This window comes from Rhineura floridana, chromosome 6, assembly GCF_030035675.1.
Source record: "Rhineura floridana isolate rRhiFlo1 chromosome 6, rRhiFlo1.hap2, whole genome shotgun sequence".
Classification (NCBI taxonomy): Eukaryota; Metazoa; Chordata; class Lepidosauria; order Squamata; family Rhineuridae; genus Rhineura; species Rhineura floridana.
Window position 1 is genome coordinate 147,311,251 of NC_084485.1, and position 25,645 is coordinate 147,336,895.

Sequence of the window (25,645 nt, forward strand, 5' to 3'; positions counted from 1 at the left end):
TTTACGTAACCATGGTTAGTTTAAAAATATTCTTCACAATCTGGAAGACAGATAATAAATATTTTAAGCTTTAAAAAGCTTAAAAATGAAATCCATGGTTTGCAATGACTAGTCAGTAAGGTTATGCTAAATCAGCCACAGCAAAGCCTGTCCAACATTTTTCCAATGTATTTCCTATAGATTTTAGTTAATGTTTTTTGTTAGGATTTTCCTCTCTTGAATTTGTAATACCAGTTTGGTTAAAACACAATCTTCCTTATATTCCTTGTGAAGTTACGAGATGCTGCAGGATAATGTGGAGGGATATCGGCGAGAGATAACATCATTACATGAGAGAATCCAGAAGCTTTCAGCAACCACTCAAAAACAAGAACAGATAATCAACACTATGACTCAAGAGCTGAGAGGCGCTAATGAAAAACTAGTGGTGGCTGAGGTAAGTAGTACACTGTATTCTGCATGATTGAATTATTCCAATTTATTTCATAATTACACTTCTAATCAGTACATTCTTGTTTAACGAGAGACAGTTTGCTGTAGTGCACAGAATTTTTGAATTAGAAGACCCCACGTCCTCATTCCCTAGTCAGCCATGAGCTCCACAATATGTAGGCTACACAACGGGAATGGGAAAGAAATATAACCTCATAAAAGATTATAATAATGGGAAGCTTTTGACATTCTAGAATCATAAGCTTGTCTTCCTTCATAGAGCTGGGTGTTAACTTATTTTTTGTTTATCAGGAAAGCATGAGCCCAGCTAAGCAAAAGTGATCTAGTTTGTTCTGGTTTTATGTACTGACTGAAAACTAATGTGAATTTAGATTTCAACACTTAATTGTATCTGGACTGATTTACCACATAATCAAATGTAATCTCTTTTCAAAGGTGAGAGCAGAGAATTTGAAAAAAGAAAAGGATATTTTGAAAATGGCAGAGGTTCGTCTGACTCAGCAAAAAGAATCTTTAATAGCAGAACAAAGGGGACAAAATCTGCTGCTTACTAACCTGCAATCTATTCAGGTATGTTTGTGTCCTCTTTACTGTGGATTTTTAGTCGCAACAAAGGGTGTTAATGGAGGAAAACCTGTTCAGGGACAATGAGAAGTTCCTCTTGTATATATATCCATAATACTTATGATTACTTTGTGCAAATAAACAGATTCTGAGGGCTTTGCAGAAATATTTTGGAGCTCACTTCCTTTCTTGGTCAGCGGAGGAGTGGAGCAGACAGGAATGGGTTAACTCCTCCTGGAGGCAGAGTCAGCAGTATTAAAAAAAGGTTAGTTGGTGGCCAGCCGGAAGTAAGAGGAAACCTTCTCCCGCTCTGGACTCTGCCTTCAGTGGGCAACAGAGTCAACCTATTCCTCCTGGCTCCTCACAAGCAATTCAGGAAGAGTTTAGTTATTTTTCTCTGCTCTTTTCAGAGAGTTTATCTTCGTCAACTGCTGTTGCAGCACATAGACTTCTGTGTCTCCTTTCACTTCCCGCCCTAAGTGAATAGGCAGATTTGAGGGAGGAAGAGAGGGATTATTTTCTGAGGAGGCGAGGGAAGCACCAGGGCGCAGCTGAGGCCAGGATGTGCCTCCCCCTGCTGTCCTTTATCGGAACACCCTTCTGCAGTCGTAAGGAGATGTCAGGTGGGCTCTTTGGATCTACCTGGACTGTACAGAACCATTCAGGTGGTCTGAGGTCCTAGTCGTGTCTTTTAAACAGGATGTGCAGGGGTTAACGGTATCCAGGTCCACCATCAGCCACTGGGTAAAGGATTGCGTGGTTAAGGCCTATCAGGACAAAGGAGAGCCCCCCCCCTCCAGGGATCACTGCGCACTCAGAGAGGCTGCGACCACAGCAGCATTCCACAAGAATGCCCCGCTGGAGGAAATCTGCAACACCGCAACCTGGGCTCACTCATCCACCTTCATCAAGCACTACAAGGTGGATAAGTTTGCTTCTGCCAAAGCTGCTTTCGGCAGAAGGGTTCTTCAGAGGGTGGTAGCCCAGGTTTGTTCCCACCCAGGGATGTGGGGGGGTGTCACTGCTCAGGTACATCCCATTCCTGTCTGCTCCACTCCTGCACTGACTGACAATGGAAAGTTGGACTTACAGTGAAGTGTCTTTCTGGTCAGCGGAGAGTGGAGTAGACAGCCCCATCCTGGAGCAAAAGCTAGGCTTTAGAGTGGGGAAGGCACCTCTCTGGACACCCTCAGGCAACCACTGGTTGCTCACCCTCTAGGTAGAGTAGTAAGGGCTTCCTACGTCCCTTCCTGGCACTGTCTGCTGATTTGTTAATGTTTGTTCTTATTCTGTCCACTGTTCAAGTTCAAGTTCACGTAGGTGGAGTGGCCGATGGCTCAGTACTTGATTATTTACGGCTGTGTCACAAACTGGAGAGTGGGAGAAGGTCTCCTTCTTCTATCCAGCCACCAACTAAACTTTTATTATATAGCTGACTCTGCCTCCAAGAGGAGTTAACCTGTTCCTGTCTGCTGCACTCTCCACTGTCCAGAAGGACACTTCACAGTTAGTCCAACTTTCTGTTCAGCATCATTCAGCAAAGATGTTCCATGTTAATATCTCTTGTTCTTACTAGGTGATATTGGAAAGGGCTGAGACAGAAACTCAACAGAGGCTTAATAACCAGATAGAGAAGTTAGAACGTGAAATATCCCAACTGAAGAAAAAACTAGAAAATGAGGTGGAGCAAAGGCATGCACTTACCAAAAATCAAGATGTAAGTATTGGAAATGAAAGAAACAAGTCATTCATCTAACACTTCTGCTATATTGATGACATTTGAACAAATGAACAAATCCGTCTTGATTAATTTCTGACTCCAGGCCCCAAAAAGATAACAGAGATGGTGCCTGCCTAATATTCAAGGGGAGGGAATTCCACAGGGTAGGTGCCACAACACTAAAGGTCTGTTTCCTATTTTGTGCCGAACAGACCTGTTGATAAGGTGGTATCTGCAGGAGGCCCTCACCTGCAGAGTGCAGTGATCGATTGAGTATAAAAGCAGTAAGACAATCTTTCAGGTATCCTGGTCCCAACCTGTATAGGGCTTTGTACACCAAGATTAGAATCTTGAACTTTGCCTGGTAGCAAATGGGCAGGCAGTGCAATTCTTTCAGCAGCAGGGTGACATGTTGGCAATACCCTGCCCTGGTGAGCACTCTCACTGCTGCATTTTGCACCACCTGTAACTTCCGGACCAACCTCAAGGGCAGCCCCACATACAGCACATTACAGTAATGGAGCCTGGAGGTTACCAGTGTGTGGACAACAGTGGTCAGGCCATCCCAGTCCAGAAACGGCCACAGCTGTCTTACCAGCCAAAGCTGGTAAAAGGCACTCCTAGCCACAGAGGTCACCTGGGCCTCTAGTGATAAAGTTGGATCCAGGAGCACCCCCAGACTATGGACCTGCTCTTTCAGAGGGAGTACAACCCCATCCAAAGCAGGCAACTGACCAGTTATCCGAAGTTGGGAACCACCAACCCACAGTGCCTCCATCTTGCTAGAATTCAGTCTCAGTTTATTGGCCCTCATCCAGCCCACCACTGAGTCCAGGCCAGGGCTTCCACGACCTTTCCTGATTCAAATATTACAGAGAAATAGAGCTGGGTATCATCAGCATACTGCTGACACCTCGCCTAAATCTCCTGATGACAGCTCCCAAGGGCTTCATATAGATGTTAAACAGCATGGGGGACAAGATGGTACCTTGCGGCACCCCACAGCACAACTGCCAGGGGGCCAAAAGACAATCGCCCAATGCTATTCTCTGAAAACGACCTTGGAGATAGGATCAGAACCACTGTAAAACAGTTCCTCCAATCCCATCTCACCAAGTCAGCCCAGAAGGATACCATGGTCAATGGTATCAAAAGCCACTGAGAGATCAAGTAAGAGCAACAGGGTTGCACTCCCCCTGTCCTTCTCCCAATAAAGGTCATCCATCAGGGTGACCAATTCACTCCAATAACCAGGCCTGAACCCAGACTGAGATGGGTCAAGATAATCTGTTTCTTCCGAGAGCGCTTGCAATTGCTGTGCCACAACCTCTCAATCACCGTCCCTAAGAAGGGGGTATTTGCAACCGATCAGTAATTGTTGCAGACCGATGGGTCCAGGGTGGGGCTTTTTCAGGAGCGGTCGGATCACCGCCTATTTTAGGGCGGCTGGAACAACTCCCTCCCACAATGATGCATTGACCACACCCTGAATCCACTCGGCCAAACCCCCTTCGCAAGCTTTAATAAGCCAAGAAGGGAAGGGTCGAGAGGACATGTTGCTGGCTGCATCATCACAAACACCTTGTCAACATCATCAGGCCGCATCAACTGAAACCATTCCCATGAAGCTGGAGCAGATGTTGCACTGGATACCTCATTGGGGACTACAGTAGATGTGGACCCCTTTAACCAGCAGGATTGCACTCCCTGTTCATCAGCTGAAGAGCAGAGGGTTCAATCCTGCTGGGTGCTGCTTCACCAGCATGTTCCCTGTGGGGAGTGCGCTGGTGAATCAGACCCCTCCCCTCACCCCCATGAGTCAACTTTGACATGTGGGCAGGACTGCCCACCTATCAGTCACCTAACATCAGATGATTGACAGGTGGGTAGCCCCCACCCACCTGTTATTGCTGACCAGGCATGGGGAGATAAAAGTCTAGCCTGCTCAGCCAAAAATTCTCCCAACCCCTGCTCTGTCACAAGCACTGTCTAGTCTTCTAAATGTCATAAGCAGGACGGGATGGTTGGTTTCAGCAGTTAAGCAGGAAGCTTGATAAGTGAAGCTTTCTTATTTGTTCCATAGGTTTTATGTTTAGCAATTAAAACGAGACTTTTACAAATATTTTACAATTAAATGGGTGTTGCTTTTTAAAAAAAAAAAACTTCAGGCTTGATTAAGGTTGAGGTAAACAGTTCTGTTCCAAGGTCGTTATGGTTCCAGTTGAGCTATGTTTTAGTTTCTTTGGCTTTTGAAGTAAGGTGTCCCTGTTCCTTTTCAGATTCATTTACTGGATGCTAAAAGACAACTTGCGACGGAAATGAATCTTCATGCTAGTACAAAGGAATTGCTGAAGAACGCCCAAAAAGATATTGCAACAATGAAACAGCAGCTTCACAATATGGAGGCCCAGTTAGCTTCCCAGTCAACACAAAGAGCTCCTGGTCAAGGTAAGAAAAAAAAATAAACGTTTGCCAGTTTGAACCTGTATCCAGTGTATGTAAATCCAAGTGGCGTAAATCTCGGTCTGAATAGGACCAAACACAGGTAAGGTTGTGCTGTTGTACCTACCATGTAGCAGTGAAGAAAGCCTACTTCTCTTCCACTGTTGCGTCCGCAAGTAGCCATCCACCAGAGCTTTCTGAGTGGTCAGGGGTTTTTCGTCATCTGGTCAAGATAGCATTGCTCTCACAACCTCGGAGGACTGCTGCAATAACTTTGGGAAGCACTTTAGGGATAAAATCAATCATATTCAGACAGAGTTGGATTGCCACAGTTAGAGCAAGTCCAATGGAGGTGTCCAGAGCACTCTGTTCCATCCGTACTGGATCAGTTTAAATGATTGCAGCCTGAGTATGTGGACAAGCTACTTAAAGAGGTGTGGCCAACCACCTGCCCCCTTGACCATCTTGGCTTCTTAAAGCTAGTCATAGAGGGTTGACTGTGTGGGTCCAGGGAGTCATTAATGCTTCACTGAAGAAAGGGGAGGTACCATCTGCCTGAAGGAGGCAATGGTGTGCCCCCTCCTTGAGACGACCTCCCTGGACCTAAAAGTTGCTTAACAGCAACAGCTATTGCTGTTGCCCAGCAGCAAATATCCCCTTTTTGGGCAAAGTGGTCGAGAAGGTGATTGCAATCCAGCTTCAAGCATGTTTGGAGGAAACTGATTGCTTGGACCCATTCCATTCTAGCTTTAGACCTGGCCATGGCACTGAAACTGCCTTAGCCATCATGTTGATGACATCTGTCAGGAGAGAGATAGGGTGAGTGTGACCCTGCTCGTTCTCCTTGATCTGTGGGCAGTTTTTGATACTGTTGACCACGGTATCCTTCCAGAGCATCTCAGGGAGGTGGAGGTTGGGGGCAGTGTGCTTCAGTGGTTCTGCTCATACCTCCCCGGTAGGGTTGCCAGGTTCAGGGCCTGAGACTGATCCTGTATCTTTAGGAGAAGAGAAAGTCAGCCAAGTGCAGGTGTTCTTGCAACACTGTAATGAGAAAAACCACAAGGTGGAATTCTCCCTTCCCCCTGCACAACTTTTAAAGATACAGAAGACCTCTTGGAGGCCGGGCCTGTCAACCAAGAGGTCTTCTGTATCTTTAAAAGTTGTGGTTTTTCCCATTACAGTGTTGCAAGAACACCTGCACTTGGCTGACTTTCTCTTCTCCTAAAGATACAGGATCAGTCTCAGGCCCTGAGCCTGGCAACCCTACTCCAGGGCCATTTCAAAAAAGTAGTTATGGGAAGCTACTGTTTGGCGCCATGAGAGCTGTCCTGTGGTGTTCTGCAGGGTTCCATCTTGTCTCTCATACCACTGTTTAACATCAATATGGAGCCACTGGGAGCTGTCATCGGGAGATTTGAAGTGAGGTGTCATCAATATGTAGATGACACCCAGTTCTGTCTTTCTGTGTCATCTGAATTGAGAAAGGCAGTTGAGGTGCTGGACCAGTGCTTAGAGGTGGTGATAGGCTGGATGTGGGCCAGTAAAATGAGGCTGAATCTTGAAAAGACAGGTGTTGTGTGTCTAGAATTCTCATGTCCGGGAGGTAGGGAGACAGCCTGTTCTGGATGGGGTTACACTCCCCTGAAAGGAATAGGTTCACAGCCTGAGGATACTCCTGGACCCAACTTTGTCACCGGAAGCTTTGGTGACTCCGACTGGTTTGCCAGCTTTGGCCCCTTTGGGACACATACGAATTGGCCACAGTACTCCATGCTCTGGCAACTTTTAGATTGAGTTATTGCAATACTCTGCATGTTGGGCTGCCCTTGAAGACAACTTGGAAACTTCAATTTGCCTAAATGCAGCAGCGAGATTACTGGCTGGGGTTTCTTTAGATCTCATCTAACCTCTGTTTTAAAACAGCTGTGTTGGTTGCCAGTTCATCTCTGGGCACAGCTCAAGGTGCTCACGTTAGCGTTTCCAGCCCTAAACAACTTAAGTTCCAAATATCTGAAAGATCATCTCCTTCCCTATAGACCCTCTTGGGTGTTGAGATCACCAGAGGGGGCTCTTTGGGTGGTTCCACCATCCTTGGAAGCTTGAAGGGGTGGCTCAGGAGAGGGCATTCTCTGCGGCATCCCCTAAGCTATGGAACTCCTTCCCCACTGCAGTATGTCTGGCAACTTTGCTGTAAAGTTTTAGGAGGATGCTGAAGACACAGCTCTTTACCCTGGCATTTGACATCTGAGGCATGTAATTTTAGGACTCTCCCTACTTCGGGATTTTAGGCTGTTTTTAAATTGTTTTTAATGTTGTATTTTAAAATTGATGTAACCTGCCCTGGTACTTTTGCTGAAGGGAGGGTAATAGATGATGATGATAAAACATGGAAAACAGCCTCTTTTTTTGTTAAAATCAGTATAGTGGAATTCAATGTGCCCACAAATTAAGAATGAATTTGAATAACATCTTATTTCATTTAATTATATCTTGGCCCAATTATTTCTTTGAGATACTAGATTGTTTTTATTTATTAAGGGTGTATGTGATATAAAATACACACACAAGCACATATATGGCAGCAAAAACATGGTTGGACCCAGACTGGCAGAGCAATCAAGACTGTAGGAAGCCAGTGTAAATTGTGCCAGTGTAACTTACCCATATCAAACTCTGTTCAGAAGTGGGGCTATGGAGCCAGCCCAAGTGGGCAGAGAGAAAACAAGCCTTCAAAATAGAATTTGACTTACATCACCCGTTTTGCCAGTGTAATTTTCTGCTGGATTGCTAGGTCATGTGACTGAGCTAAATGAAGTTTGGAATGAGGTAAGCCTACCCCTTCTCCACCCTGCTCCTGTCACTCCCCCGGAACACTCCTTTGGGGGACTTGCCAGAGTTAAGCTGGCATTAGCCAGAGATCCACCTGTTCCAAACTCTGTTCATCCTGACAGATCTTGGGTTGGGATTGCTCTGTAAGTTAGCTGCACTAGGTCCCATTGATTTCAGTAGGACTTGTTAGTCATGAGAGTAACTTTTCACACTGGTTTTATATGAGGTCTAGTCTAAATTCATCCCAGTGAGAATAATGTGCAAAAAAACCCCATCTACTTCAGGATACAGATTCAACAATCTACATATTTTAAACTTTGTTTTGAGAATTTTACATTGAAATTTTATAAATAATATGTGCTTCAAAATAGCAGCCTTCTCATAGTATAGTCCCTTCAGTTGATTCTTCCTGAACAATTTAAAAAGCCCCTTTACATCTAATGTGGTCAAAAAAAAATTCTGTGTCCTGGAGGGACTGCAGGATTTTGCTGTAGAGCTTCAAATATATATAGCTAGTACATCTAGAAGCATGTAGTTATGAAGTACATATTAATGCTCCTTTGGTAGGCATTGCCTTTTAGTTACTAATGGATAGGTTACCTTGATTGGATGGGGTGAGTGAAAAATTTGAAGCTTTTTGTGTCCGTCTGTACCCAAATGAATGTACCTGAAGACAGAACATGCACGTGGTATTCCATAAAACCTCATTTAATGTAATGGTACTATATGTACATTTTTAGGCCAGCCAAGCACAAGTGAGAATGTGGATGATCTCATAAGTCGATTGAGGCAGTCTGAGGAGCAAGTTAACGATTTGAAGGAAAGGCTGAAGACTGCCACAAGTAACGTGGAACAATATCGAGCTATGGTTGTAAACCTTGAAGAATCCCTTAACAAAGAGAAGCAGGTAATAGACTATTAATATCACCTGCTATATATAACTTAGTCATGAAGCTGTATTTTCATGACACAACCCATAATATGCCTGTAGTTTTCTCATCACAACTTATGGCAGGAGGGGGAAAAAACAACCCTTGAGTATCAACTTGGGAGTACTTCTGGATCCAGGGCTGCTCCTGGATGCCCAGGTGGCAGTGTTGACCAATGTACTCTTCAGCTGGTGCACCAATTGAGTCTCTTCCTAGACAAATTAGACCTGGCCCCATCGTATATGATGTCAGGTGTAGGGCATGTGGCACGGCTAGGGGAAAACAGCCTTATAGGCATGCACAGCAGGAAGCAAGGGGCTCAGTTGCCCCCCTGGATGACCTATAATCCTCAGATTCCCAGCTTTCCTTTTTAAAAGTAGTTTTCCAACATTTGTAGAACCTGAGAAATGAGGCAACATCTACGTGCACTTTTTGTGTGTGAGAAACTACTCTACTCCCCACTTTCAGTGTTTTAAGTTGCCTTCCTTCCCCCTGAAAAATTCCTGTGGAAGCCCATGCTCACAGGCCAAATTAGGACTACTACCTGACTTAATTAGGCTTGTGGGGCTAAAGTACCCCACTTCTGCCTTAATCAGTACAATCAAATGATAGTGTAGGTTGCTTCCCCCATCCAACTTGAGCGTCCTGGTTTTATAGTCATTTCTTAGAGAACTGGCTCAAAAATATCTCAGACATGCCTTATCCTTAGAGTAAGTTTCCCAAGATAATAACTTGTCCTTTATTCTGTTAGACTAGAATAATTTTTCCTCTTTAAAATGAAAAGTTAGAGTCATTTGGGAGAATTTGTGCATTGGCTTGTATTTCAGATACCACCGCTCAAGCATACTTCCCACTCTCAAGGAAAGTGATGGAATATGAGCAGATCTCTTTTGTGCTTTGCACTGCTTAAGCATATTGTATTTAAAGTTGAGTTGATTGTGCAGGTGACCGAAGAAGTTCGTGCAGCTGTGGAAGCCCGCTTAAAGGAGTCCTCTGAGTATCAGTCCCAACTAGAAAAGAAATTGATGGAAGCAGAGAAGGAAAAACAGGAGCTTCAGGATGAGAAACGTAAAGCTATAGAGAACATGGAACAACAGGTATAGAAGCATGAATGTTCACCACCATGCATTTTTCCTTTCACTTTAGCTAGCGAAAGAACATAGTTAGGCTTCAAAGAGCTGCTTCAGATTCATGCAAGGGCTTGAGTATGTCTAGTGTGTCTGCATTTTTAACGTTGTGAACAGCAGACCTCCATGCCTTTTAAAATTTGCTTGTGCAACTCCTCTCCGTTTCAAAATTTGCTTCCCATGTGACATAGAGGGCATGTATCAGGGCTCCTTTTCTAAACACTCAAAACCAAAACCTTATTGGGCATACAAAGTTAGTTGCCTGACCTAGAGATTTCTGCTTGTTGCTCACCTTCTGATTGTCTGCTACGCATATTGCATTGAACTCGTTTTGGCAGAGCCAGAATTACTGAGCCAGTGGCAATTAAAAAGGTGTACATGGCACTTTACTGTCTGTTTTTAATGGAATTAGAACACTGAAAATTGTGTGAGGGCTTTCTGTAGAATGCTTCCGTTACATATCAATATTATAACAAGATTTTACTACAACAAAATTCCTGTAAAACAATTAAGTGATTAGTACTGAATCCAGACCTGGAAATAAAAAACTAGACTGTTGGATGAAAAACACCCAGTCAGTTAGGACGTTGGTTGTTTCATTCAGATGAAAAGGATGATTATAAGAATCTACCCTAAGGCTATTTAATTGGAGAAGAGTTGTAGTCCTGCAGATATAGTGGCCTTGAATTAAGTCAAATCCAGGATATATATAATTATTTAAGCTTTGGTTGTTTAGCGTACCAATCAAGTGTAACTTTAAAACGTAATGGTCGTCAAACAGCCTCGATTGTTTGATTCTTGATATTTCATGACTAGCTTTCTGAGCTGAAGAAGAACCTCTCCAGTCTGAAGTCTGAAGTCCAGGAAGCTCTTCAGAGAGCAAGTACAGCACTTACCAATGAGCAACAAGCTAAACGGGACTGCCAAGAACAAGTACGTTTTTGCAAGTTCTATCTAGCCAAAGGTCTAGGATTGTTTTTAGGACCCACCTTGTTTAGGGATTTTAGGTTGTTTTAAAATTGTTTTTAATATCATGTTCTAAAATTGTTTTAACCTGCCCTGGGACCTTTGGGTGAAGGGTGGGTAATAGATGAGGAGGAGGATGTTGATATTAATCATTTTATATTCAATTGCTTTTGCATGGCAATGTTTGTCATAAATGTCCAAGTGATGTTTGTGCACTGAAGCACTGCTTTTGTACTAGCCTAATTGGATGTTTGCTTTATTGTGTCATGTTGGTGTATAATCATCAAAAATGGGAACCCTCAGCATTGTATTTCTTTCTGTTAGAATGACACTGTAATGTTATATTGCTTGGGAACTTGCATGTAAACTTAAGTGGGATCCCGTTACAAAAATAAATCTGTCTAAACTAGAATCCAGTGGTGGAAAACACTCTTATCCTAAATTTTAGGGGAACTAGCATGACTATTGGAAATGGTATGGGTTTTGTTTTTCCCACTGATACTTCTGCACATAATGAGGCACAAGGGCTCTGTGTGTGTGGGGGGGTGTGGTGTGTGTGGTGTGGTGTGTGTGGTGTGTGTGGGTGTGTGTGTGTGTGTGTGTGTGTGAGTGAGTGATATGGACCGGCACCTCTTTGTTTGCACCCACAGCACGTGTGCCAAGGTACAAGTACTGGCACCTCTTTAAACAGCACTGTTAGCCATCAAATATAAGCCTATAATTCTGAGGGTGGGCGGGGAATTTTCGAAGGAAATAAAGCTATATGAGCTTCTTAAAGGTTCAGAACCATTGATAGCTGTGTGTTTTACAGGCCAAAATAGCCGCAGAAGCCCAAAATAAATACGAACGGGAGCTGATGCTTCACGCGTCTGATGTTGAAGCTTTACAGGCTGCCAAAGATCAAGTTGCTAAGAATTCCACCGTAAAGCAGCAACTGGAGGATGTAGTCCAGAAAGCAGAATCTGCATTGCGAGAGAGCAAAGCTTCATGGGAAGAGCAAGAGAGAATGTTAAAGGTATTTTTTTTCTGATTCCGGTGACCCATTCCAGGTTTTACAAATGTGCGTAGTCCTCGAATGTGAAAGTTTTATGTTTGTTTTTCAAAAAGCTGTGGTGACCAGCTTTGATACTTTCTTAAAGGACGAAGCTTCTCAGCTTTCGTCTCGCTGCGAAGACTTGGAAAAACAAAACAGACTGTTGCATGAACAGCTGGAAACTCTAAGCGACAAGATGATGTCTTCAGTGAAGGAAGGCGTGCCAGGTGCATTAAACGTGTCTCTCGGTGAAGAAGGAAAATCTCAAGAGCAGATAGTGGAAATTCTCAGGTATGCTGTATTTAGTGTATTGATCTGATGTATTCTTATATTCAGTTTATTTTGCATGGTATGGTAATGTACCCCAGGGATAGCCAACAGGGTGCCCTGCAGATATTATGGACTGCAACACCCCAGAAAGCAAGGCCAGTGGTCAGGGATGATGGGAACTATAGTCCACAACATCTGGAGGATACAACATTAGCCATTTCTGATGTACCTTGTTTCAGGATCATTTCTAATGGGACTTGCAACTACATTGTTTCAATTTCAAAGGGATGTGTGACATGCTCAGTATTTTGAATGGATTTAACAAAATGAAAACATCTTATGACCAGAGCAGTTAAGAAAACCATATTCTAAGGATTAAGAAGGAGTGGCAAGATTGTAGGCTCGTTTTTTTCTTATACTCTGATCCCTACCCTGTGTGTCCTTTACCTTGCTTGGGTATTATGTGTGACCATAGCTGGTTGATGAAGGATGCTCCTAAACTCCCATTCAGAAACCTGGTTTAAACCTTAACCAAGGTTAGCATCGCATACATGCGCTGGTAACCCAGGACAGATAACACAATCAGACAACCTATTCCCAGTTTGTAAACAATGATTCCACATTACGTCTGCGTTTGCCCAAAACAAGTCTTAATATCTATCAGCTAGGGGTCCTGTTTTCTAGCTTCATTTTACTATTCAGCAATTTTTAGCTTTGTGGACTAACAAAAAAAATTATTGAAGCATTTAATCTCAAGTAAAGCTTCATTACAGGTTTATACGCAGAGAAAAGGAGATTGCAGAAACTAGGTTTGAGGTGGCTCAAGTGGAGTGTTTACGCTACCGCCAGAGGGTGGAACATTTGGAAAGGGAGCTTCAGCAGTTGCAGGAGAGTCTGAATGCAGAGAGAGAGAAGGTGCAGGTATGTATGCAGTTAACTGGCATGTTTTCATTTGTATAGACTCTAAGAGTCATCCTAGAAACATTCCATCATATTAGTAGTTTATTGAGAATACTGCTAACATTATTGGTAATATCTGGGCAACATCACTGGCTTGCTTTCAGAAACATTACTATTGTTAAGTAGAAAGAATTTGAGTTGAGTGCCAATGCAAAACATCTGTTTGTAATTAAGTGAAGATAAACACTTAGATTGAGTTGTTTTGGAGGACAATGAGATTCCTCTGAGAAGATTGGTAATGGGTGACCAAGCTTCCCTGGAAGACAGCTTGCCCATCTCTTCTCCTGCCACGCACCCTCACTTCATATGGGACAACAATAAAGCCCAATAGGCCTGGCTGCTGCTCCGTGTGAATTTCATGTGAACTGACTGTGCTCTCTAGATCACAGGCAGCAGAATCTGACAGTGCACAAGGGTTCTGCAGCAGAAAGAGTTCTGTGGGATCTAATGAAGTGCTTCACTAGCACAAGGAGTTTGGGCTGTGCGAATGAACTCCCTCCCTTCCCCACAGGCCTCCTAAATCTGTTCTGAGTTTTCCCCAACCCTCTGGAGCAGATTTGGAGAGGGAACAGGTGGGTGCACAGGGACAGAAAGGGGAAGTTCCATTACAGTGTTTGCACTAGCAGAAGCATTTCGTTGAATGTCACCCTATGCAGGTTGCATCTTACTGAAAACAGATATTTTCATGAATATTTGGATTTTACTTTTGCGTTAGGTGACAGCAAAAACAATTGCTCAGCATGAAGAACTAATGAAGAAGACTGAGACCATGAATGTTTTGATCGAAACCAATAAGATGCTGAGGGAAGAGAAAGAGAGACTGGAACAGGAACTTCAGCAAATGCAGGCAAAGGTCAGTATGCATTTTAAATCTAGCTTTCAGAAGCCTGAAACAATAACCAAACTTATATCAATGTTGTCAGATACAATGAAAATCACAAATTGATATTACTTATATCAGAGCTCTAAAACATTGGTGCTCTCTTACCATATAAAAATGATAGGCTTGTTCTTTCAAGATATTGGGAATTAATGAGATCCAGTTGTTGGCTGACATAAGGAAGTTATACTTGAACAAAATGGGAAATTAGAGACTGGTTAAAATATACATCTAGCTGCTGCTGTGTCATGGAACTCATAATTTACAAACTAGAATAATTTTAGACTTTGGAAGGTTCCAAAGCAAGGAGCTATTTGTTCACTAAGACAAAATGTTAACGTTTGCATATAAGGATTGTGACTATACTGGGGAACAAAGTCACTGAGAGTAACTTCTCAACAATTATGGGTTCAGGTGCGTAAGCTGGAAGCTGATATTTTGCCTTTGCAAGAGTCTAATGCTGAGCTGAGCGAGAAGAGTGGGATGCTCCAGGCAGAGAAGAAGCTTTTGGAAGAAGATGTCAAACGCTGGAAAGCCCGGACCCAGGTGAGCTCATCTTGGATTCTAGGACTATTGCTTTTGCAGTGTCTCAACATGACATTTCTACAGCGTAAAATTAAGGGGTCCCTAACCAAAGATGTTATAGAAGAACAAGAAAAGGGGGGGAAAGCAGAATAAGGCTATAATTATGGTCTAAGATTTTGATCAAATACAATTGTGTATTTGCTTAGATACTAAGGAGTAAGAGTTAGGAAGAAAAGCATTTAAGGCTTTACAGGAAAGGCTTGAGGAGGGAAATCAGAAATAGGTTAAACATTGTGTGTGTTCACAGAAAGATGAGCATGGGGTATGTGCCAGTAGCCATGAGTGTTCCCTTTTTTCTTGGTGTGAATGGGGTCCCTTTGTGTAGCACTCAACTGCAGTCTTGTCCTGTGTTTTTCAAGAGCAGCATCCTGTGCTACAAGGCAAACAGCTTTTGAAATTGCTCAAACGTTATGGTTTAAATCAGTGAATACTTGATTAGAATCACCTGTAATGGGACAGCCCAGATAATGGCTTAAAATATGCATATAATGTGCTGAAATCATTTATGTATGCTTAAGATTTGCTGAAATAGCTTATAAGTCTGCTTCATGCAAAGGGCTTAATAGTATGAAAAGGAGTAGTTTAAAACTACCACCCCTTTTTCCTCTGTCTCCTGACTTAAAGCTGTAATTTCCCTATGAAAATAACTGGAACAGACATAGAGATAAAATGTCTTGGAAGACAGCCAATGCGTCATGTTAACTGTCAAAATAATGTAAGAGAAAATCTTTCTATGGTGAAGTTATGCTAACTAGTTGATGCTAACTAGACTCACCAGGAGCGTCTGGTTAATGACCTCATGAGAGCTTGATGAGAAGTAGCAAAAAGTCAGATAAGGCCAGGGAACACACCTTCCATTAGATAAAGAAGTATATAAAAAGCTAGGTTTTATAGCACTCAGGACCCCTCAGCTCTGCTGAGGTGGGGGATCGAAGAAAGCAGGAGAGAACCATCTATTCCATTCATAACATCTGATGGGTGATGTATCATGACGTGTGTACTTTGTAACTTTGGCTCTGCGATATGACTTAGAGTTTAACTCAGTCCTTCATCTATTGTAACTTGTTTTAACTAAGATGTGCCTTCAGAGTCTTGTACTTTGACGTTAAATTGATATCAAGCAATTTCTTTCATGCTGATACAGATTTCTATTTTTCAGTTTCTGCAATGATGGCTAAGGCCACCCAGAATGCATTTTTATTACTTGTAGTGTGCAAAATATGAATAAATAGCATATATGTTAAAGACTGTTCTTCTGTCTGAAGTCTGACTCCCAAATACAACATTTCTGGTACCTCCCAAGTCTCAAGAGCTCTTGAGTGGGGTCTCCTCCGCCTGCACTAGATGACTGCTGTTGATAACCTGTGAGCTTAGGTGAACTAACATTTGACATACAAGGACTCTATGTAGACACAGGAAGGGAGAAAGCAGGAACCCTCGACCATGTGCAATCACTGGCAAGGGGGCTGGCTTTGCCGATATTGCACCTTTTATGTTCTGCAACAGTTAGAAACACACTTGGGCTGTCAATTGAAATTTAGCCTTCTTACTGTAGGTACCTTTTGAATAGGGAAATTGAGAGTAGATTTGAGACAGAATTGGGTGTGGTATGTATGAGTTGGGGGAATGCTGCATATTGTGAGCCTTGGCAGGAGGGAGGGTGAAGAGGGAAGGGATCGTGCTCCTGTTCAGGAAGTTATGGCTAGGAGGTGGTCCTGAAACTTAAGACGTTTTCAGAAGGTGTTCCTGGTTTTTTGTTTTGTGATTTTTTTAAAATTTGGTGTTACCTTTTCGTTTCATTGTGTGTGTGTGTGTGTAGATATGTATGTTTGTATTATTATGACAACAGAAGATTTACAACAGAAGTTGACAACAACGACATTGAACTTGTCAAGGATTTTCAATACCCTGGCACAGTCATTAACCAAAATGGAGACAATAGTCGAGAAGTCAAAAGGCTAGGACTGGGAAGGACAGCTGTGAGAGAACTAGAAAAGGTCTTCAAATGCAAAGATGCATCGCTGAACACTAAAGTCAGGATCATTCAGACCATGGTATTCCCAATCTCTATGTGTGGATATGAAAGTTGGATAGTGAAAAAAGTGGATAAGAGAAAAATCAACTCATTTGAAATGTGGTGTTGGAGGAGAGCTTTGTGCATTCCATGGACTGCGAAAAAAACCAATAATTGGGTGTTAGAACAAATTAAACCAGAACTATCACTAGAAGCTAAAATGATGAAACTGAGGTTATCCTACTTTGGACACATAATGAGAAGACATGATACGCTAGAAAAGACAATCTACTCCCTTCAAGTCGATTCCAACTTATGGCGACCCTATGAATAGGGTTTTCATGGTAAGCAGTATTCTAAGGGGGTTTACCTTTGGCTTCCTCTGAGGCTGAGAGGCAGTGACTGACCCCAGGTCACCCAGTGAGATAATGCTGGGAAAAACAGAAGGGAGTAGAAAAAGAGGAAGACCAAACAAGATGGATTGATTCCATAAAGGAAGCCACAGACCTGAACTTACAAGATCTGAACAGGGTGGTTTATAACAGATTCTATTGGAGGTCGCTAATTCATAGAGTCGCCATAAGTTGTAATCAACTTGAAGGCATATAACAAGAAATTGTATTTTCTTTTTTATAAACCACTTAGAGACTGTTCTGGTATAAGTGGCATATAAATATATGAAATAAACAAAATACATAAATTGTAATTATCAAGATGGGTAAATTTCTTCTTCCAGCATTTATTGAGCCAACAAAAAGATACAGATGTTGAAGAGTATCGGAAGCTTCTTTCAGAGAAGGAGGTGAACAGCAAACGCATACAGCAGATGAGTGAAGAAATAGGCAGGCTTAAAGCAGAAATCGCAAGGTAAATTATAAAGAATGTCTTACATTCTGGGAAGCATTGAAGACAGTTGTATGCTTGATGGTAGAAGCAATATGTTTTATCCCTTCATGTAAATATCAAGTCTTGTTCAGCAGATAATGTGGACTCCTGTCCTTGTGTCTTTACAACTTTAATCCTGGTAAATTTGCTCTGCCTTTATCCCTGGGGTTGTGGATTCTGTTCCCCTGGTAGCCCTTGCCTAAACAGAGCTATGGCCACACCATAAGCATGGGCCCTTTGTCTATGGTAGAACATATATTTTCCAAGTTTAAGGTCTCAGATTCAATCCCCAGCATTTCCAGCTTTTTAGAAAACCTTAGTGATTCAAGGTTATATTTGAAAGGGATGAAAATGGCACATACCTGGCCTACTTACTATCACTTGAGGCTCAGGTAGCCTCAGTGGCACGGAGTGCCTTCTACCAACTTCGGTTGGTGGCCCAGCTACGCCCCTATCTGGACAGGGATAACCTGGCTTCAGTTGTCCATGCTCTGGTAACCTCCGAGTTAGATTACTGCAATGCGCTGTACGTGGGGCTGCCCTTGAAGACAGTTCGGAAACTGCAGCTTGTGCAAAATGCAGCAGCCAGATTGGTAACAGGGATCAGACGGTTCGAACATATAAAACCAATTCTGGCCCGCTTGCATTGGCTGCCTGTATTTTTCCGAGCTTGATTCAAGGTGCTGGTTTTAACCTATAAAGCCTTACATGGCTTAGGACCGCAATGCCTGATGGAACGCCTCTCCTGACACGAACCCACCCGTACACTATGCTCAACATCTAAGGCCCTCCTCCAGGTGCCTACTTGGAGGGAAGCTGGGAGGGTGGCAACAAGGGAGAGGTCCTTCTCAGTTGTGGCCCCCAAATTATGGAATGATCTCCGTGACGAGGTGTGCCTGGTGCCAACACTGTTATCTTTTTGGCGCCAGGTCAAGACTTTCTTCTTCTCCCAGGCATTTTAGCATGTGTTTTTAAATCGTTTTTTAAAAAAAAATTAATTGTGTTTTTAAATTGTTTTTGTGTTTTAAAATTTGTATATTTGTTTTTAATTGCTGTAAACTGCCCAGAGAGCTTCGGCTATGGGGCAGTATATAAATGTAATAAATAAATAAAAATAAATAAATAAACTTAGGCAACTTAGTGAAGAAGAGCACATGCTTTGTGTGCATAAGGTCCCAAGTTCAGTCCCCAGCATTTCTTGTTAAATGAACTTGGATAGCAGAGTTGGGAAAAACGTCTGGACAGATTTATATCCAATGTATTAGAGACTGCTACCAGTCAAACAATGCATTAACTATGTAAGGGAGTTTACATGCAGGATTTTACAAACATGGCCATAACAGTTATATGCAGCCACTAAGAGATTGGTTTGCTCCTTTGATTTATGTGAAATGCACCTGTAGTCTTCATGTGTAGTCTGTAACCTCTCCTGTGGTTGAAGCTAGAGACCAGTTTGAGAACTGCCAGCATAAAACATGAAAATTATCTTTATAATTGTAACTTTTATAGGATGCAGTTTGAACCAATCAGTATTTTACATAACTTACTCATATGTGTATTCATAGCTACTAACCAGTGAAACTGATGATATTAATAAATAATAATATTTATTCTCAGAGCTTTCTTTTAAACTGTTCAGTTCACATTTTCCATATGAGTCTGGCCATCACTGCGGGTTATAGCTCCACCTATCGTGCGAAGGCAAGAATGTTTTTGAAGTCAAGACTAGGGGCGTCAGGCCCCTCCCACTCTCCAGTTCATTCTTGCCTTCGTACGAACAAGTTTCAAATTCAGATAGCGTAGCTTCTAGCTAAGTTTTTGTACTTTTTCTGTGTATTGTCTGACAGGGTGTGGAGGTCTGTTTATGTGTGTTTCCCACGTTCTTTCCTCCCCTCTGTCTCGTGTTTAACATTGTCTTTGTCCTTATCCCTGGGGGATTTCCTTGCGGGGGCTCTCCCTTCCCAGGCTAATTTCTTTTTCCCCAGGTTGGAGCCTTATGGCTCTTTAACAGACCACGGCTGCGGTTTTTTACCTTTTTCCGGCAAGAGCTTGCGGCTGCAGCTCTCTCCCTTGTACGGGACAAGTTATTTTTTCCAGATTCTTGACTCGGCTCTGTAAAGACCGCGGCTGCGGCTCTTTCGTTTTTTCAGGCGGGAGCTTGCGGCAGCAGCTCCCTGCCCTTCTCTCAGGAGCCTGCTTAGCGGCTATCTTTGCTTTAGTCCCAGACCGGCTGCGTTGCTGCCCGTCTCGATCGGCAGCGGTTTTTTCCCCTCTCTGCCCCTTTTCGGCTGGGAGCCTGCAGCTGCGGCTCCCCCCCCCCGGGCTACTCGACCTCCCTGCCTCGCTCTGCGGCTTTAAAGCCTTGCCGCGACGGGTTTTCAGTCAGCAGCTGTAGCTTATTCCCTATTACCCCCTCAGCCGCTACGGTCCTTCCCCGGCCGCTCTGCTTCCCTGACCAAGTCTTGCCTGTCTGCCTTTTCCAGCCGTGACTTCTTTTTTCCTCGCGGCTGCAGCACGCTTTTCAGACCCTCAGAGCCACCATTGCTCCTTCGTTGTAGCCGCCATTTTTGATTGCATTGTTTACCCGCTCATTGCGGGCGCCATTTTTACCAACTTTTTCCCGCTCTTTCTGTTCACCTCAGTACTAATAATAAAAGTGAGTCTAGCCCTGTATGTGTGCTGCGGATAAGAATCCACAGTTCTACATGCGCTAGTCTCCACAACTACTGCTCCTGTTTCTCTCGGATGCTGCACGTTTGCGTCCGGATTATCAAGGCTGTGGCTGGGCAATAGACTTTTTGATTTATACATTCATCCGTCCGTGCACCAAGACTGCTGAGATTGTGCACGAGTTCTTTGATCTGTACATTCTGCCCCCTCTGTGGCCGTGTACTGAAACCCATAGAGAATATAAGATGGCGGAACAGCCAGAGATGCCTCAGACAGCCAAGCTACAACCATCTAAGACAACTAAGACTAAGCATGTCAAAGCTGCAGCCAAGACTAAACACCTTCCCAGCCACAGCAAACCCAAACGCCCACGCTATGCCTCTGCTCCAACCCACACTAGAGCAGTCCAGGAACAGTTATCAGACGTATTTCATTCTCCTGCTGCTTCCTCTGACGAAGAGGAATTTGCGGGTTTTCCTGCACAGCCAACAACTAGCCAGCCTCCTCCAATGTTGCCGCCCAGGGCTTATCCGATGTCACAGTCCACGGCGCCAACTACTCAAGGGCCTCCATCTGCGGCACCGGGGCTGCAGCTGTCTCATGAGTTCCTTTCACAGTTACAAGGCATGTTGTCATTTTTACAAACGCAGTCACCACAGGTCCCTGCCATACCTCAGCACAGTACGAACCAATATGTATATAATGAGGCAAATTCATCTTGCTCCCCAAATCCTTATAATACTGCCAGAGGCAGAGGTATTGATGACTTCTCGTGTGGGGCGGAGTCACCCTTCGTTGAACAAGACGAAGGTGACGAATGGAGTGATTATTCGGAACATGAGGAGGATACCTCGTACCGCTTGTTCAATGCCTCCGACTATCAGCCTCTTGTTCGCAGGGTAGTTAGCACGCTTGGTCTCCAAGCTATTCCACCTGCAACTACCACTCCAGCTATTAAAGGGGCCAGGGTTCTGAAATCACCTGCACCAGTAGAACATTACCTCCCGGTGCCAGATCCCATCGCAAAACTGGCCGCCGACGAATGGGCTCATCCCTTGCAAGCTCGCCGCTTCAAGAATCTTGTGGACAAGCTTTACTCTCTGGCTCCTGACTTTACCAACAAACTGGCCGTTCCCGGCATAGACGAGCCTATTACTAGTCTTGTTTCTCGCTCTCTTTTGCCACGGGAAGGGGAATCCCAACTAAAGTATGCTACTGAGCGGAGGTTAGACTTCGCTCTACGCAAGAATCATGAGGCCACCGCTTTCTCCATGCGTGCCTCCGCATCGGCTTCTATTTTCTCCAGGGCAGCAATGATGTGGCTGGATGATCTTCTAGAGGATCCTAATCCTGATCCTGCGTCGATGAGAAGGTCACTAATAAAGTTGTGCGAGACAGCGGCGTTTGTAGCTGATGCCACCTTGGACGCCAATCAACTGGGAGCACGAGCCATGACGGCTCAGATAGTCGCTCGGCGAACCCTTTGGCTTCGTCACTGGCAAGCTGATTCCACAGCCAGAGTCAATCTCTCCAGGGCACCTTACTCTGGATCTTTACTCTTCGGCGACGATGCCCTAAAGGCAGTGCTTGTCGATCCGAAGGACGCTCGAAAATCGGTTTTGGACACTGTCAAAAATGTTGAGCACCAGCCTTTCAGGCACTTCCCCTCTTTCTGCACGAACCAGCCCTTTCGAGGAACGCGGCCAGGAGGACGAGACCGCGACTTCCGATCCTATAACACCCGTCCCTTCCGGGGAGCCTGGAACAGACGTTTCCAGGGCAGAGGTCAGTACCAAGGGCGCAGAGGTACTTCATCGTCCTCATATACGGGAGGGTCTCGCCAGAACAAACAGTTCTAATGTACTACCGGTTGGGGGCAGACTGCTTATGTTTGGAGACCATTGGCTGCGTCTGACTAAGGTCGCCTGGATCAGGGACCTTTTTTATTACGGCTATGCAATAGAGTTTTGGGCGATCCCACCAGGCAAGTTCCATCCCTCTCCCTGTCCCAGGGTGCCAGACAGGCATGGCATCATGCAGACAGCTATACATCACCTCTTGGACATAGTGGTGATAGAGCCAGTCCCTACAACAGAGAGGTCGGAAGGGGTGTACTCCCTCCTATTTGCTGTGCCAAAATGAGATTTGTCATGGAGGGCGGTATTGGACCTCAAGTTCGTCAACCGTTTTGTAACATATCGCAGGTTCAAAATGGAATCCCTCCACTCCATTACGGAAAGCCTGCACGAAGAAGACTTCCTGGCTTCTATCGACCTAAAGGAAGCGTATCTCCATGTGCCCATTTGCATAGCCCACAGAAAATTCCTTTGGTTTGCTTTTGGCCCCCAGCACTTCCAATATAGAGCGATGCCGTTCGGCCTCTCCTCTGCCCCGAGAGTATTTACCAAAGTGCTACTCATCTTAGTGGCTTATCTCCGGATTCAGGGGGTCCATCTCTACCCATATCTGGACGATCTGTTAATACGGGCAAGTTCTGAGGAGCTGGCTCATCGTCATATAACGCTCACCCTCAATGTCTTGCAGGCCTACGGCTGGCTTGTCAACTTCGACAAAAGCCATCTTCACCCAACCCAATGCCTACTACATCTAGGGGCGACGTTGGACACCCTGCAGGCAATGGTGTTCCTGTCTCCAGATCGCATCACTGCCATCACAAACATCGCAAGGTCCTTGATGCAACAAACATTCACAGATGTCATGCTTCTAGCCAGGGCACTCGGAATGTTCATCTCTACCATCCATATTGTGCCATGGGCTCGAGCCCACACTCGTCACCTTCAGTGGGCTTTGTTGCCTTTTCAACAGGACATTGCCAGCTCCAATCATCGCAAAGTTCCCTTGAGCCCCGCACTGCGCCTTTCATTCCGCTGGTGGACGAGGGTCCAACATCTTTCCAAGGGCACTCCGTTCAGAGAACCCCGCAGAACTGTTGTCACCACAGATGCCAGTCTCATCGGCTGGGGAGCCCACTGCAACTCCCAGTATGTTCAGGGGGTTTGGTCCACCGCAGAGCAGACTCAGAGCATCAATTGGCTGGAGCTAAAGGCTGTCCACTTAGCTCTACTTCATTTTCAGTCTCTGTTCCCTTTGGACCATGTTATCATTCGAACGGACAACACGTGTGTAAAATCACATTTGAACACACAGGGGGGCACCAGGTCCCGCCCTCTGCAGGACCTAGCCTTCCTCATCTTCGTCTGGGCAGAACAACATCTACAATCCCTGAAAGCAGAACATCTCAGAGGGATTTGGAATGTGACAGCAGACTGGCTCAGCAGACAACAGGTTTTTCCGGGAGAATGGAAGCTTCATCCAACCGTTTTCCATCATCTTCAGTGTCGGTTCGGCACCTTCTCAATCGACCTGTTTGCTTCCAGTCGCAATTGCCAGCTTCCCAGGTACTTTGCCTGATACCTGGACACAACAGCGGAAGCAGTGGATGCTCTGTCAATACCATGGCCAGACGGTCTTTTGTACGCCTTCCCTCCAATACCACTGTTAGCCAAAATCTTGAGGAAGGCGCGGAGCGAGAGGGCACGGCTGGTTCTGATAGCACCATATTGGCCACGCCGACCGTGGTTCTCGGATCTTCTTACAATGTCAGTGATGGATCCTTGGCCACTACCAGTCAGGCCAGACCTTCTATCCCAGGGTCCAATATGGCATCAGGACCCCACTTGGCTCAATCTAACAGCGTGGCTTTTGAACGGGGACATTTGAGGTTGGCTGGCCTGTCTGACGCTGTTATTGATATTATCTTGGCCTCAAGAAGACCATCTACCACTCGTATTTATCAACATACTTGGGTAGCTTTCTCCAAGTGGTGCCAGTCCCACCACCACGATCCTTCCCAGGCCACCATGCAACAGGTGCTGCAATATCTCCATAGTGGCTTTATGATGGGACTTAGACCTAACACCTTACGTCGACATGCCTCGACTTTGTCGTCTATTCTTTCAGTGTCTTCTTCTGGTGCGACTATTGCCTCACATCTGTTCATCAAACGCTTTCTGAGGGGTGTTGCTCTACGATCCCCGGCTGTTGTCCATCGGTTTCCCTCATGGAGTTTGTCAAAGGTTCTGCAGGCTTTGCAATGTCCTCCGTTTGAACCTATCAGGACTGTGCCTCTACGTCTGCTGTCCTTCAAGGTCTTGTTCCTGATCGCAGTCACCTCTGCGAGAAGAGTTTCGGAACTGGGCGCATTGTCTTCTGCTCGCCATCTCTGTGTCTTCCACAAGGACTCTGTTGTACTGAAGACTGAGCCTTCCGTCCCAAGGTCGATTCAGTTTTCCACTGCAACCAGGACATTGTTCTTCCTTCATTTTGTCCGAATCCTTCCCATCCTCTCGAGGAGGCTTGGCATTCGTTGGATGTTCGGAGGGCTCTCAAGACCTACCTGTCTCGGACCCAGGATATACGACGAACTGAGTCTCTATTTGTATCCTTTAATCCAAGGTCTATGGGGTGTAAAGTAGCTAATTCCACCTTATCCCGCTGGTTGCGGGCATGTATTGCCTTAGCTTACGAATCTCTTAAGCTTCCAGTGCCAGCTAGCATAACTGCTCATTCAACCAGGTCAGTGGCTACTACGGCTGCTTTTGCTACCAACGCTCCTGTTGCTGATATTTGCAGGGCTGCCGTTTGGTCTACCCCACACTCATTTATAAGGCATTATAAAATAGATTGCTATGCCTCTGCTGACTCCTCTTTTGGCAGATGAGTGTTGCAACAGGTTCTTAATGAGGATTAGCATGTGGGTGGTCCCTCCCTGTATGGGCTGCTTTGGTACATCCCGCAGTGATGGCAGGACTCATATGGAAAATGGACCATTGGTCTCACCTGAAGGGTGATTTTCATATGAGTATGGCCATCATGACCCTCCCAGTTGGAGGATGACTAGACATTTTCTAATGTGTTATATATTACTGTTACGCTATTATATTTTTAAATTTTCTAGTGAAGTCAAGACTGCTAGTTCTGTTCTCTCGCTATATTGGAGTCACGTTATTATGAATGTTATTGTGTCATTTTACTGCTGGCAGGCCTGTTGGCCTTGTTTTTGTATTTTTATATATTTCTCTTTAGACTCACTGCGAATGAACTGGAGAGTGGGAGGGGCCTGACGCCCCTAGTCTTGACTTCAAAAACATTCTTGCCTTCGCACAATAGGTGGAGCTATAACCCGCAGTGATGGCCGTACTCATATGAAAATCACCCTTCAGGTGAGACCAATGGTCCATTTTCCCCAGAATAAAAGACAGAAGTATGCAGAACATAGCTTCTATGGTTTCTGTTGT

General features: G+C 44.6%; 2 protein-coding genes across 5 annotated transcripts in view; both read left to right on the plus strand.

Moving 5' to 3' along the window:
* Nucleotides 1–25,645, plus strand: part of TPR (translocated promoter region, nuclear basket protein) — a 75,676-nt gene that overhangs the window by 23,979 nt on the left and 26,052 nt on the right. For all 4 annotated transcript variants that reach the window (XM_061634023.1, XM_061634024.1, XM_061634022.1 and 1 more), the window contains exons 17-29: nt 274–436; nt 889–1,023; nt 2,594–2,734; nt 5,017–5,185; nt 8,749–8,915; nt 9,882–10,034; nt 10,881–10,997; nt 11,842–12,045; nt 12,170–12,354; nt 13,107–13,254; nt 14,009–14,146; nt 14,588–14,719; nt 17,509–17,639. In XM_061634023.1, coding sequence (XP_061490007.1) covers nt 274–436; nt 889–1,023; nt 2,594–2,734; nt 5,017–5,185; nt 8,749–8,915; nt 9,882–10,034; nt 10,881–10,997; nt 11,842–12,045; nt 12,170–12,354; nt 13,107–13,254; nt 14,009–14,146; nt 14,588–14,719; nt 17,509–17,639 — 1,983 coding nt within the window. The remainder of the gene's footprint in view (nt 1–273; nt 437–888; nt 1,024–2,593; nt 2,735–5,016; nt 5,186–8,748; nt 8,916–9,881; nt 10,035–10,880; nt 10,998–11,841; nt 12,046–12,169; nt 12,355–13,106; nt 13,255–14,008; nt 14,147–14,587; nt 14,720–17,508; nt 17,640–25,645) is intronic.
* LOC133386473 (uncharacterized) lies at nt 20,573–25,601 on the plus strand. Its single transcript, XM_061630132.1, has 4 exons — nt 20,573–21,733; nt 22,013–22,112; nt 22,872–24,786; nt 24,886–25,601. The coding sequence occupies exons 1-4, from the start codon at nt 20,573–20,575 to the stop codon at nt 24,905–24,907; spliced, it is 3,198 nt and encodes a 1,065-aa protein (XP_061486116.1). The 3' UTR covers nt 24,908–25,601.